The sequence below is a fragment of the Castor canadensis genome, chromosome 10 (assembly GCF_047511655.1).
Source record: "Castor canadensis chromosome 10, mCasCan1.hap1v2, whole genome shotgun sequence".
NCBI lineage: Eukaryota > Metazoa > Chordata > Mammalia > Rodentia > Castoridae > Castor > Castor canadensis.
In genome coordinates this window covers 68,571,240-68,586,280 of record NC_133395.1, presented here as the reverse complement: position 1 = coordinate 68,586,280, position 15,041 = coordinate 68,571,240, and the positions used below count along the sequence as shown (strand labels likewise).

Here is a 15,041-nt window from a genome sequence, read left to right as displayed (position 1 = left end):
ATATCTCTGGAATTTTCTATTTTTAGCACAAATCATGGTTGTAAGGGTTTCAATTTTCTAGAACGGAGGTGGCCCATAGGTCAAATCCAACCTGCTGTTTTTAAGTGGGCCTATTAGTAAAGAGTGTTTTTTTTTTTTAACATTTTCATTTTATTTGCTTATTTTTGGTGCTACTGGGGTTTGAACTCAGGGCCTCACACTTGCTAGGCAGGTTCCCTACCTACCACTTGAGCCACTCCACCAGCAATATTTTCCTTTTATATGCTTTGTGTTTTGTTTTTTGAGACATCGTCTTGCTCTGTAGCTCAGGTTTGCCTGGAATTTACTCCTCTTGCCTCAGTCTCACGAGTGCTGGGATTATAGCTGTGCATCAATCACACTGACTTAGCTTTTTAATTTCTAAAGGTTTAAAATATAAGAAAGAATACTGAAACAAGGAACATATGTGACTTACAAAGTGTAAAATATTTATTCTCCAGTCTATCTCAGAAAATTTTACTATTCCCTGTTAGAGGAAGACCTAGGCCTCAGTGAAGTTTGCTGGCACAACATCCCTGCTCCTATAAGTACTTCTGGTCCTGTGCTGACTTTTTCAATGATGAGGGAAACACATATTGACATGCTGAGATGACTCTCTTGGGAGTTCTGTTATGTACAGTCCATCTCCTCTTATGTGGTCTATAAAACATGATGTTAATAGTCAAGGGGTCTCTTGGATATTTGGTGTACTACCCACACAATGAGGTAAAACTCACCTACCCACATAGCCCATTAAAAAAATTAAACAGGAAAGCAGTAACTGCCATGTTCTTTTAAAAACCAAGGAAACCAAGCATATACGTATACAAAATGTTGGTGCACCAAAGCTTCAACTGGCAAGGACAGTTTGAAGTCAAAGGAACAGTCAGGGTCATTCTGCACTGAGTTGTGTGTAGGCGTGTATGAGATTACGACCGGATCTGACACTTTTTCTTTTATGCTTTTCAGACAGGCTTGCCTGGGACTCGTGATCCTCGTGAGTGAGGGGATTTCAACATGTGCCGCCATACTCTGTTTCAACAGGTTTTCTTCCTAATGTTATTTTACTTCTTAACTCTTTTATGCCGATTACCACTAGTCATTAGTGGGGTTAAATCTAACTTGTTGGAACTACATCTAAAGGAGAACTGAAGGTCTAAGCCACAGCCTGCGGAACTATTTTGATTGTGAAGTACAGACTTTTGTCACTTACGTTTGCCTGGTCAGGGATTCTAGATTCCATTTTGAAAATTTTTTTTTTTGTGGTACTGGGGCTTGAACTCAGGGCCCACACCTTGAGCCACCCCCACCAGCCCTTTTTTTGTGATGTGCTTTTTCGAGATAAGGGCTTGAAAACTATTTGTCTGGGCTGGTTTTGAACTACGGTCCTCCTGATCTCTGCCTCCCGAGTAGCTAGTATTATTGGCGTGAGCCTCCAGCCTCAGGCTCATTTCGAATTGTTAAAGCCACAGAAAACATGACCATGACAGACTTTGCCTAGAAAGATTATTATAAAACCAAGCAGACTGTTATTAAAAGAGGTAGACGGACCAGTGGTTAAGAAATTGAAAAGTAGGAGGAAAGCTGTGCAGATTAAAAATAAGATATGGAAAGAGAAGGTAATACAAATAAAATATTTGCAACTAAATTTAAGTATAGTATTTTATTTGTGTGTGTCATATAGAGCTCTACTTAAACTGTAGTTTAAAACCCTAAAAGAACAATTATCTTCACAGAAGGAATTGTAGGTGACTTTTCTAAGTTGATGGTGTGAGAATAATCAGACCAGAACATGTGACCTGGTTACTTTAAGAGGAAAGGCAAGTAAGAAGCAGCAGCAAATTTCTTTTTGTCACAATAAATAGTATCAGTTGAGAAGAAAGAAAATACTAGAAGTCACTGAAAAAGGTATTGGAGAAATTAATCAGTCAAAGCAGTGCTATGAAGGGCATTAAAGTCAACTTCCGCCATCTAGTGAAGTAGTTATGTAACTGTAAGAACTGCATTTCATTATTTTCAGAATTATTCCAAAACGTCACTGTTTTTAAGGCTTAGAGGAATATGTGCAAGGAATACTTAATAAGTCTGTGGCTAACATGAATTGAGAAGGGAATAGCAATTGCACGAAAGACAGTCTTTAGAGACTGAATTGATATTCAATGGGGATAAATAGCCACACTTCCATTCCCCAACGAAACAAAGCAAAATAAACAGCAAGAAATCAGTAGAAGGATGGAGTGACAAGGTTCAATGATATTGTATATGAAAAAGAGTTGGAAATATGAACTAGCAATATAATGTGGTTACTAAAACTATACTTATACATTTTTACTGGAAAATTACCAGTATGATAAGGAAAAAAAAATGCCACGTTTAGAAACTTCAAGAACTGCTGATAGCCTAAAACAGAGAAGACACATAAGAAACAACTTGGACTCTGAAGGGTGTTACAAAGTAGACGTGGCTACAGAAAACAGAACCAACTGAGGGGTATTAAAAGGAGACAGATTTGTATGTAGTGTAAGAGCTTCAGAACTGAGAGACAACATAAGCTGCTTGGGCATCAGAAGGGCTGCGCAGGCAGAGATTGAAAGATCACTTGGTAGTTGTGAAGTTCCCAACATTGGAAAATGACTGAATTATATCAAGGGTCAGCAAACTACAGCCCATGGCCCAAATCTAGTCTGCTGCTTTGTATAAATAAGGTTTTATTGGACACAAGTACGGCCATTCATTGATGTACCGTTTATATAGACTTTTGTATGTAAACAACTGCAGAGCTGAGTAGTTACCAGAGACTGTAAAGCCTTAAAATTACCAATTTTACTATCTGGCCCTTTATAGGAACAGTGTGCTAACACCTGAACCAGACACTGAAGATTCCTTCTAACACCTCTATGCATGTTAGCTCACAGTGTGAATCCTCTGGAGACTGAGTGTTTACAAGCTTTGTCAGAGTCATGAGCAGACAGGGTCTTAATCAAAAAGATTTTTCCTACTTTCCACCTCTAAAATATGTTATGATACATTTGATAAAACTTCACAGAATCCAAACTTCTTCAAGTGAGCTGTGACACTAACAACTAGGCATATCTTAAGGTACTATAAAAGCAAGGCTGTGGATTATCAGCCTAATTACAATCATGTGCTTGAATCTTTAAAGTCTAATATTCACAGTGACAATGCAGTAAGTGGATTACAGTAAAGACCAAAAATGGCATCAGAATTCTTTTTTTGCAGAGTACAGTAAAAGGAACTAGATATTCAAGAGGAAAGTTCTGGACTTTTTCCCTTTTTTTGGTTTGGTGCACTCGCTAACATTGGCTGAATGTTTTTTCTTTGCCCTACTGCACAAAGACACAGAATCACATGCTAAAAATAGACACTTTCTGCCCTTCTCCTAGTCAAGGCTCCCCTAGCTCTGAGGAACAAGGCAAGAGAAAGTTATCAAATCCCTGTGGTTTCTCAGAACCCCAAAAATCAATCCCAATAACTTCACCAATTAGGTTTCTCTTTAGCCTATCATGATTTGCTAAGGGGTAGAAGAAATACCTTTATAGTAAGAGTAGACTGTAACAAACCCAATTATCATTCCATGCATATGCCACATGGCTACGCTGTGCAAGAATTGCTGTGTGGTGGTGGCAATGCTGTCCCAGAAGGCAGGACTGGCCACAAGGATCTGAAAGGTGGCCAGGGAGACTAAAGAACTAAAGTTTTATAATCTAAATTTAAATAGTCAGATGTAGCTACAGTGGTTACTATTTCAAAAAGCATGAATTGTTTTAAGAGTATTAGTTAAGTCATTAAGCATTTTAAAAAATACACAAACACCACCTGCTAGAAGTAAAGGGGAGTGGGACTATATGATGGTGTGGGGAGAAATCCTACTTTACACATTGTAAAATTAAGTATTTTCAGGAAAATATCAATTTTCTGAAATAGCTATTAAAATTTGTTTTTGTAATATTGTTGTTACTTTTTATAATATTACTTTTTTCTATTGTTTGGGTCATCTGTAATACATAGTAACACCTGCTTTTTTCCTCTTTTAGAGGTAAACTTTATTACACTTGGATGGCAGGAGGGGGAGGGACCCTCCTGGGAGTCCCATGTGACTTTATTGCACTGCTCAGGATCCTTGCTGTTATATTACATCATGTCCTCCACAAGCAGACACTTCTCAGAGAAACAGATCTAATCATTTGAATTTGTGTTTCCAGCTTAGCTTAAAGCCCTGAAAATGGCAAGTCCTAGTAACTTTTCTTACTTCTGCTGAGACCCTGCCAATCTGTGTGATGGTGGGGAGGCTCATTGCTTGATAATGTCCATGAGTACTTATCACTCTCTCTGCTTGACTCTTTGTAGACTGGGACAAATTTGGTGTAAAGCTCAGGATTTGGTAAATTTACCTTTGTTCTCTAAATATTTAGCTTTCAAGAGGTGGAAATGGCACTGAATTTTCTTTCTTTCTTTCAATCTCCATTTGCTAAAGTTATGGTCTGAAGCTGTACTTAATCTTTGTGATTTTATTTTTATTTGTTTCATCTAAAACAAGATCCTGGTGGAGGTAGATGGGGCCCTGAGCCAGGGGGCACTTGGCAGCACACACCTGGTCAACCCCTAGCACCTGAGGCCCTGTTTGACCACATCTACACTCATCAGAGGGACTTGGTGTGTGTGTCCTCTTATTGAAGGGAGGGGAAAGCTGTGGGGACAGAGCTGGAACCAAAAAAATAAAAAATACTCCAAGATTCAGGAAGTCTCAGGCCACATTCTGAATATGCAAAGTAAATATTAAAACTCTGGCAGAAGTTAAGCAATTAGAGAGAGAAAGAGAAAGAGAAAGAGAGTGAGAGAGAGAGAGAAAGAAAGTGAGAGAGAGAGAGAGAGAGAAATGTGACTAGAATGTTCTGGCCATCTTGTCAAGTCATTCTCAGAAAAGCAGTGAATAGTCATAGATTAACCCTTCTATGGGGTTGTAACACATACAGAAATTTCACACCAAAAAACTGCTGATTTTTAAACTTACAGGTCAATTCCTTTTAAATTTTACTATTGCGTTTTTGACTGAATGTTAGTTACACTGTACTCATACTCACAGGCCAGGGCTGAAGATCATTTAGTCCCTTTTCTAGTTTCTCTACATCTGGAAACTTTGTGGCTCCGTCAGCATCTGCCATGAGGATCTTTTCTCCTCGAGAACTGAACACACCCTGTATTTATAAATTTCAAGAAAAAAAAGTTGCTTAAAATTATAGTTAAATTCAGAGACATTTCAGTTCGCTCTGTTATACTGCTGAAAAGGTATTGGGGCAACTTACAGCAGCATATAAAGAACAGATTTATGAGCTGGGCATGATGGTACGTGCCTATAATCCCAGTACTTGGGAGGCAGAGGTAGGAAAATCATGAGTTTTAGAGACACCCTGTCAAAACAGGCACAAAAATTACAACCATCTATCTAGTCATCTATCTACAGATTTACTATGAAATGTGACATAAGACTACAGGTAATATTCTTTATTATGAGACCTAAAGTATTTTAAATTAGCTGCTGAATAAAGCAAATGGAATGTCATTAAAACTTAGGAAGTATCTAATTATGTATTTGGATATATTCAAATGTTATTTTATGCAATTTGAAGCATCTGACTGTTAGCAACACTATGTCAAACCAATTTTGAATGGATTGGTCTCTTGGGGAAATTGTAATTGCAAAGAGTACATATTTCACATGAAATAAATTGTACATCAGCTCATTTCTACAGTGTACCTGAGAAAATTTTTTTCTTAAGTACACATTTATGGTTAGACAATGGATCATTGGCAGCACTTAACAGTATGACTATAGATAAGATACATCTAAATGTAGACAGAATTTGATCATTTAGTTTATGATGTAATAGGCACATTAACTAGTATCTGATGTCTGTTTACCATGACTATCAGAATGTGTGTAAAAACTTGGGCATGATGGCATATGCCTATAATCCCAGCATTCAAGAGGCCAAGGCAGGAGGATCATGGGTTCCAGGCCAGCCTGGTATACATAGTGGGTTTGAGACCAACCTGGAGTATACAGCAAGATCCTTCTTCAAAAAACCAAAAAGAATGTGTGTAAAAAAGTAGAAATTATTTATCACCTTTAATATCTGAACAAATATAAAGTTTTAGAAAAGAGAAAGCATTAAAAGTCTCATGTCCTGCTATTAATTTGAAACAGAAAACATCCACAATAAGGGACTAATCAATCACATATGATGAGGAAGAACTGGAGATTATTATATAATATTAACAGTTAGTAAAACTGCTTTTTGCTCTCATAACTGTTTAAGCCTCATCTTTTGTTTTAAAGGGTTTCCTTGCTTCTTTCCTGTTCTACTCTATGTGGTCTTCACTTCACTGCCAAACCCCTAGAGAAGGTATTCTGTTTTCCCTGATCATCAGATACGATTGCACCCTATTTCTAATATCCCCCATCTAGCTTTTCCTCTTCTGGAAAAGCTTGAGTGTCAAAACTCACACTCCTTCATAGCTGATGGGCTGTCAGTGGTGAAGTCGAAAAGCTCCTGGTCTGTGGTTCTTGATCTGAACCCACCTACTCCTAGCCTTGTCTACAGTCAATGTGGCCTAACCACTGACATCAGTAGCTCCTCCCTCCCTCCCTCCCTTCCATGCTGAGGACTAAATCCAGGCCTTGCACAAGATATGCAAGTGCTCTACCACTGAGCTACACCCCAATCCCAATCTTGTTTCTTTTCTATGTCCTGTGACCTAGTCAGCATAACTTGCTGCTTTTAGTACACATCCCAAGAGTTCCTACTTCTGTCCTTTCTGGCTTTGTTGACTTTCTCAAATCTGCAGTTATTAAAGGGAAGTTATTAGAAGTTATCAGAGGGACTCTAACCCAAATCTGAGCTCTACCTCTGTCTGTCTACCTACCTACCTACTTACCTATCATCTATTGTTTTTGAAATAGGGTGTCTCTCTCTCTCTCTCTCTCTCAGCTATCTATCTATCTGTCTATTATTTTTGAGATAGGGTCTCACTATGTAGCCCAGACTGACCTCAAATCCTCCTACCTCAGCCTCTTGAGTGTGGCGATTACAGGTGTGTACCACCATGCTAGGCCTGACTACCTCTGAATTACTTTGTGTCTTTAAGTAAGTTATTCTACCTATCTAAGCCTCATTTTCCTCAGCTGTAATAATCAAGGTGACAGGACCTAACTCATGAAACACTGTGGGATTACATGTGAGTATCACACCTAGTGGTTAATTTGCTCTCCAGCTCAAAATAAACAATCAGTGAATGGAACCCAGTGTTCACCATGGCTGGAGACCTGGCCTGATATCTCCTGCATGAAGTCTGCTTTTTTTTCATGTGGCTGAGACTGCTAGTTACCTGCCCTTCTTCCTTTTGAATGGAACCCTGATTTTGTTGGGAATGAAAATGTTAGAAAAAACTTCCTTGGAAATTGGGATGGCCTCATGACATTGCTCTAGCCCAAGGTAGATGCTAACAGTTTAAACTTTAAGACACATGCAAATATATTTTCCTGAATCATCGAGTATGATACAGATGACATGATGTTTAGATTTGAGAAAATATCTGAAGCTATAATTAAAAGTATGTTGTCACTAACTTGAAATGCTATTTGACTAGCCAGTTGAACAATATATAAACATTACAGATTGCAAAGGAGGTTGTTCAAAATACCTTTCCATTTTACACAAGAATCTGAGGGTATGCATTACCATCCTAATAGCGCCGCCTTTCCCACGATTCTTCACCAGTGTTATCACTCGTACTTTGTCACTTCCATATTTCTGGCAATATTTAAAAGCTACCTGTCAAATTATATAAAAGTCAAAATAAAATTAACTTGGAAAGTAAAGATCACAGATATACCAATTCTGATATGATCAGAACACATTGTATACATGCATTGAAATGCTACATGGCATTCTGTAAATATGTATAATTACTATGTGTCAATTAAAAATACATATAATAAAAAGTAGACTGTACCCCTGGAAATTCTTGGTGGCCCAGGGGGTTGTAGAACTCCTGGTACCAAGAAACGCTGACCTAGTCATCAAAACTACGATGCAATTCCTGCAGAAGAGCTACCGGAATAGACAGTAGCCTTCACCTCTGCTCCTGACTCCTCCACCAAATCTATGGAGCTGATGGGAAAAACAGAGGTTGTGTGTCACCTGCGTGGGGTAAACTGTGCTCAGGCCCTCCACACTGCTTCATGACTTGCTTACTGGTTTTGGTCAGCAGCCGTTCTTGTTCTCCAGAAAGGCTGTCTGTTCCTGGACATGTCTCTCAATTTTTTTCACCTGAATTCCACTCTCCCAGCAGATATTTTCACACCATCAATTCGTCCTTTTCTTCAGACTCTTCCATCTCTGCTTTTCTACTGGCACTTTGACCTCAACCTCATTCAGCCTCCATCATCCTAAAAACGTTCCTTTTACTACCAGTCTGATTTATCATTAAAGTCATGGATGGAACATAATTCAATGGTTGAGTGCTTGCCTAGCATGTGCAAGGCCCTGGGTTTGATCCTCAGCACAACCAAAACAAAAACCAAATCAAAGTCATGAGACAGCACTCTACATTTGCTATCTGCTTTCTTCACCCTCTTATTCTTCGATCCATTATACCATGGTCCATGCCCACCCCACCTCCCTTTTCTAATGTTACTCCATCAAAGGCACTCTTTTCCTTGTTTTTTTCTTTTTTTTGGTTGTTTGTTTGTTGACATCAGGTCTCCTTAGCCCAAACTGGTTAAAAACTAGAGATCTTCTGATCTTCCTGCCTTGGTCTTCCTATGCTGAGATTACAGGCATGTACTATCATGCCTGGCTTACCCTTCTCCAGTTTTCACCACTAACTCCTTTTCCTCAGCTTGCTTCTTAAATGCTGACAATCCCCACACTGCAGAATGCGAAAGCTCAGGGCAGCCTTGTCATTCTCTCAGTACAGAAGCTCTGTGGGAGCTACCACACGGATCCAATTACCGCTTACGTTATGCTATGACTCTCTGTATCGCCCAAACCACCCCTGTCACCTAGACATGTATCAGATACAAAAACTCCAAAATTTCATCTATCTGCTCCTCCTACTTCTGCTCATTCTATATTCCTTGTTGCAGCAAATGTCACCATAGCCACCAAGATGCTCAAGCTAAAAGCCAGAGAATCATCTTCCACATCTGTCACCTGCTGCAATCCAGTAGCTATGAAATCCATCAAGTTGATAACTAAGATGCTTCTTAACTCCAACCCTTACTGACCTAGTCCAGGACCTTATTCTCTTAAATCTTCATGTCTCCCCTTTCTAATATGGGAATCAGTTCATGAAAGTCCTGTAGGAACATCTTCTTTGATGACCTATTGCTATTAGTATCACACATGAATTTCTATCTGCATCACCCTCAGGTTAACTCCTTCAGCTTCAACTCCTGGTGCTGTCTCTTTAGTACCTTGTAGATCAGCAGTATTAGATCTTCAGTCTTTCTCCAGAACCCGCATTCCTGCTTGCTCACTTGTGAGGCCAGCTGAGATTCAGCTCAAACACCAGTTCCTTACCCTGGCTTCCATGCCTACACTTACCTTCCCCAGGAAAGAACAATGTATAATTCTAGTAACATTATAATAATAATGCTTTTGTTCTGAAAGCATTTTCCTGTTAAAGTCTTACTTATCACATAATAGACCTTCTCCATAAAGATGTGACCTACTTGAAGATAAAGGTTAATTAAGTCATCCCTCAGGATCCTTAGAGGGTTGGTTCTAGGACCCCAGAGGATACCAAAATCAAAAGATGCTCAATTCTCTTATAAAATATGCCACAGGTTTGCACAGAACCAATGTGTATCTTCCTATATACTTTAAATCATCTCTAGATGAGATAGGGTGGTTTTTTGTTTTTTTTTGGCTTGGGCTGGAACTATGATCCTGTTTATATATACCTCTCAAGTAGGTAGGATTATAGGTGTTGAGTCATGAGTGCCCAGTCTCTTCTCTCAAATTCTTTACAGCATTCTGTCTTTGGCCTCACTTTTTATTCCATACAGAACTTGCAGGCTTGCCACCCAACTTCCCTGAGGCTCCTTGCACAAAAGCATGAGCTCCTGTGCTTACGTGGACCATGTAGTGTCTGGCACTTCACCCACAGTATTTAGCAAAAGTCACTAGCTAAGGATAATAAAGTAAGTGGGTATTTCCCTGCATGTTTATTTTAAAGTCCTTTATGTTTCCATTTAAAATGACTATTAAGCTGGGTGCCTGTGGTTCATACCTGTAATCCTAGGTACTCAGGAGGCAGAGATCAGGAGGATTGATGTTTGTAGCCAGCCTGGGCAGAGTTCTAGAGACCCTATCTCAAAAAACCCATCACAAAAAAAAAGGGCTGGTGGAGTGGCTCAAGGTTGAACTTGAGGCCCTGAGTTCAAGCCCCAGTACTGAAAAAAAAAAAAAGAAATTGTAAGAAAAGGAGGAACATAAAGAAAGCATAAAGTGGTAGGCAAAGAGGGTTCCCTGGAGGCCACAGTGAGCTGTTGTTGGGTGGGGGTGGGTCCTCCCTATCTGGAGATCTTCAAAGCCTCCCTGGTCAATAGAGTGATGGACCAGCAAATATGTTTTCCAGCTTTCCATAAATAAAATCACTCCTGTCTTTTCCATTACCTGCACTGTGACATGGGAGAGTAGAGGCACACTCTGGGGTTCTCAGGTGAGTGGAAGGAAGACTACATGTCTATGAAGTTACTCCCTATCTTCCAGCTCCCGGCAACTCTAGGAGAGCATGCATTTACCTTTGAAGTCTGGTCTCTACTGCCATCGTCAACTACTATCACCTCGTAAGTGAACGTGGGGTCACGGTTCTGTGAGAAGGAAAGGTGAAATACCATAACTTGGCAACACTGCCATCAAGATGAATAAAATTAAGTAATTTAAGCAACAACATTTTTTAGTGTTGATACATACTAATATAGAGATACGTATCAGTGCACAAACCACATAAAGTAAGGTCTAACAACAAAAAGGAGCGATGAATGAAGGGTGCATAATGATTAAATCTCCGTGTGTGCCTCCCCACTCTCCTCCTCATCTGCCCTGCACTGTGTCTGTGGAAGAAGCCAGGTCCCTGTGGTGCTAAGACACACGGGACAGGCTACAAATGTATAAAAAATGTCCATGATGTATGAAGCCAGAGAGAGCAGATTTCAGCTTGGCTGCATCACTCCTCACCCATATGACCCCGGGCATCCACTAATACATGTGACTGATGTGAGGAGTATGTATAACAGCAGAGGTAGAAGCCTCACATATTATAAGGATTCAGTTCACTTCTGCTTTTCTTTATTTTTAGTTTTTGAGCAACTAATAGTCCCCTATCTTTCAATGAATCTTTTTTCTCCCTTTTAAACAAAAAAATCCCCCAAAGCTGGGTGTGGTGCCTTACACTTGTAATCCTAGCTACTCAGGAGGTAGGAGATGAGGAGAATCATCATTTGAGGCCAGCTTGGGCAAAAAGCTAGTGAGACTCCATCTCAACCAATAAAAAGTCGGGGGTGTGGTGGCGTGACTGTCACCCTGGCTACGCAGGAATTTCAACCTAAGCACAAATTTTTTTAAAATGTACCTCTTAATCTGGGCATGATTATTATGGTTACATAGCAAGACAGACACACACCTCCCCCTTCTTGAACCGGTAAGATTGTCGTTTCTGGGAAAGGGAGTGGGATTGGAGATGGTGTTTAAAAGTAACTTTCACTTGTTCTATAGCATTTTAATTTTGTATAATTAATTTATAATTTTAAATATTTTAAGACTGCTAATTTTATGTCAGTCGATATGAATTTAGTGTGTAAAGTTTAAGAAATAAAAACAAGTTATATGGAATATGGTATAAAGATGCCAATGTTAGAAAATTTGAAAAAAAAACTCATCTTTTTAAAAAAGTTTCACAAGTAAAACAGCACTGCACTGTCAATACGCTGTCACTCAATTCTAACTACATCACCAGGAAAGAGAGGATAAAAAGTGGGTGGGAGGGGACATAAAAGAGAAATGTCAGCTTTCTGGTCTGTCCCACCTAGAGGTGGTGTGCTATGCACCAGATCTGCCTACTATTGGCTAGAAGAAGGTCAAGCCACAGGTGGCCAAGGAATCAAGGTTCTGTCACTATGGGGTCCACAGTTGATGCCCTAGTTTGTCCCTACCTCCCCAAAGTGGGGACTGAAGTCAGGGCCTCATGGTGGTTTAGTTTTTGGGAGAAACCATATGGAAAGAGAAAGCAGGATACCTGTCTCTTCTCTAGATATCCCAGGGCTTCGTCCATCATCACAGGCACTTAAAGAAAAAAATATATTAAAGATCGCTTTTGAAAGCCCCAGCAGGCTCCATCTTAGGTAGGGAAAAAGTTCCAATAATCTATGTAATAAGATCCTATGGGACATCCCTCGGGGCCATTCTCATCTGGAAGGTCTGTCTCTTGTTCACATCTTATTATTTCTCCAGAACACTTCAGTCCCATTACCTCAGGGTGCTGCTTCTATTTAAGACACTCACTTTCCCCTCTTCTGAACTATGTGATCACCCACAGCCCCACCTTCAAAGACAATGAAGTCAAACGCTTTAAATTTCCCTTTCTTCCCAAGTTTCCCCTTATCAAAACAACAAAGAGCTTACACCGTTTTTCTTCATTGTATGAAGGCACGACGACAGAAAGCTGTTTGGTAGGCTTGTCCCAGATGCTTGGTAAAGTTTCCTTCTGGCCTTTGGCATTTAGGAAGAACTTCTCTTCTTCGTGTTGGTGAAGTGGTGGCATTTTTGTAGCAGTCATAAATGCAACAATGGAAATCTAAAAGCAGACATAAAAAACATTTGCTATGCTGGCCTTTTATATTTGCTATGTTATAGAATGTATCGTTTGCATGTTTTTTTTTCTTTTAGTAGACTATTCATTCTCAATTTTCAGTTCATTAACAGTTGTTCTGAGAAGACTTCAAAATTAGACGAGTCAGGCCCCTTTAGTCCCTTTCTTACAAATCGATGGTTGTCCTCTTCCATGAGTAAGGTGCTAAGGCTTTACGAGGCCTTTGCTTCTTCCCACCTGTCATTCCCAGGCCTCTTCATCCCAGATCTAACAGGGAACGGTCACTGCAGAACTCCAGTTTCTCTTCCATGTCTTGGGACCTCAATCCCCAGAGAGCATACATGTGCACACGCGCAGGGAGGTCCCATCCCTACTTACAGGCTCTACATGACACAGGACAAATTTACATTGCAGTTGGAACCTGTGGGCTACAGTCATTGGTAGTTTTTGCTTTCTCGTATAATGCTATTCTACCACAAGTGCTAAGTTGTAAATTCACAGACCCCCTGAAAAACGGCAGAGCGGCTTCTTAGCAGCGCTTTCTAGACGGTAATATGAATGCCAAGGAAGCCGAAATCTCTCCATTTACAAACTGGACGCAGGGTCACTCCAAATGATGTGGTAGAGTTCGCTTGGCAGATTTTCCTCGTCCATAGATCAGCAAGTGTATTTAATATTTTTGTGTATCCAGAGCAATGGCAAAAACCACACGAAGACATTTAATTCTGGGGTCTAAGGACCCCACGCAGCAATAACAGAACAGGCTAGGGTCTCTGCTGCTCGCTCTGCGCACCTAGAGGGTCTTCCTCATTCGCGGACCTCTTCCAATCTGCAACGCGTGGCACATCTCCGGGGGGATGGGAGGGGGGGGGGCGGGCAGCACTGCCAGGGATCGGAGAGGTCGAGGCAGACAGGCCAGGTGGGCAGGGGGCTCGGGATGCAGGGCTGGGTGGGCGCACCCTAGGACTCTGGGCGCACAAGGAGATAAGGGTCCAAAAAATAACCGAAAAAGGAGAGTGAAGATCCAGGATAGGAAGCCCTGGGGTCAAGAATTTGGGGGAACAGGGCAACAGAGGCCCGTGCAAGGGCAGACAGCGGAGAATGTGCATGCAGGCCGCATGGGTCCCTAACCCGGTGCTCACCAGTAGCAAGACTGCGGCCGCCAGCGCAGCGCCGAGCACCGCCAGCTGCAGCAGGAGCGGAGCCATTCTCCATGCCAGGGAGCCGCCCGCCCTATCCAGCTTCTACACACACGCGGAAGCGCGCCGCGCGGCCAGCCCCGCCGCGGGTGAGGCCGCGCCCGCACGCCGCCCACAGCGCCCCCACGCGGCTAGGCGGGGCCGCGGCCCGGGACCAGCGCTGCGCACGGCGCCCCTGCGCTGCCACAGCAGGGTTTGCAGATCCAGCAAGTCAAATGCAAGACGTGCCCTCCATTCGAATTTCAGATAAGCAGCCAATAGTTTTAACAGCTTCATCGAGATGTAATTCACAGACCACACAAATCTATCACTTTAAAGTGTTTAGTGGGTTACAGTAATGCTTAAAAATTGTGGTACCATTCTAACCATCTTAAGTGTACAATTACATGCACAATGTGCGATCATCACTATTATCTTTAAAACTTTCCCCGCTTCCCCCAGTCCTGCTAATACTAACACGCACTATTTGGGGACAATTCATATTTTAAAAATTACTCATTGCTATTTGGCATTCAAATTTTAGTTTGGAGTCCTGTATTTTACCTAGCAACAGGTAAAATACCTGGAAGGTGGAAGGCTTGAGTCATGACATGTGCAAACACAGCCGCTGCTTTGGAGCAGCTCCACGACCTGCTTGTGACCTGCTTGTGATCATGCGGACGCTCACGTTTCTCAGGTGTCTGGCAGCCCGTCGGTTACCTGGACAGGGTAAGCCGGCGGCGGGAACACACGCGAGGACCCGGGAGGCGGTCCCGCAGTCGACAGCCTACTACTGTGCACTGGGTTTTCCCGGTAAGTGCCGCGAGACCCTCTATTGTTTTCTCAGGGTCCCTTCACCCAACAGCAGATTCGTCAAAACACTTCCGCGGCGGGGAGCTCAAAAAGGCGGGTCTGAACAGGGGAGGGCGGCGGGCGGGGATCCAGTCT

At 41.5% G+C, this 15,041-nt stretch overlaps 1 protein-coding gene across 4 annotated transcripts in view; it reads right to left on the bottom strand.

Moving 5' to 3' along the window:
- Alg5 (ALG5 dolichyl-phosphate beta-glucosyltransferase) overlaps nt 1-14,976 on the bottom strand; it is a 35,428-nt gene extending 20,452 nt beyond the window's left edge. Inside the window, exons 1-6 of one of the 4 annotated variants that reach the window (XM_020184497.2) lie at nt 14,814-14,976; nt 12,729-12,900; nt 12,343-12,389; nt 10,850-10,918; nt 7,779-7,871; nt 5,121-5,234 (exon numbers count right to left, since the gene is read on the bottom strand). In XM_020184497.2, coding sequence (XP_020040086.1) covers nt 5,121-5,234; nt 7,779-7,871; nt 10,850-10,918; nt 12,343-12,389; nt 12,729-12,882 — 477 coding nt within the window. In that variant the 5' untranslated portion in view covers nt 12,883-12,900; nt 14,814-14,976. Of the gene's footprint in view, nt 1-5,120; nt 5,235-7,778; nt 7,872-10,849; nt 10,919-12,342; nt 12,390-12,728; nt 12,901-14,057; nt 14,217-14,676 lie in introns of those variants that run through there. The other 3 variants (XM_020184488.2, XM_020184479.2, XM_074043520.1) reach the window with 3 other exon arrangements.
- Nucleotides 14,977-15,041: the final 65 nt, after the last annotated feature.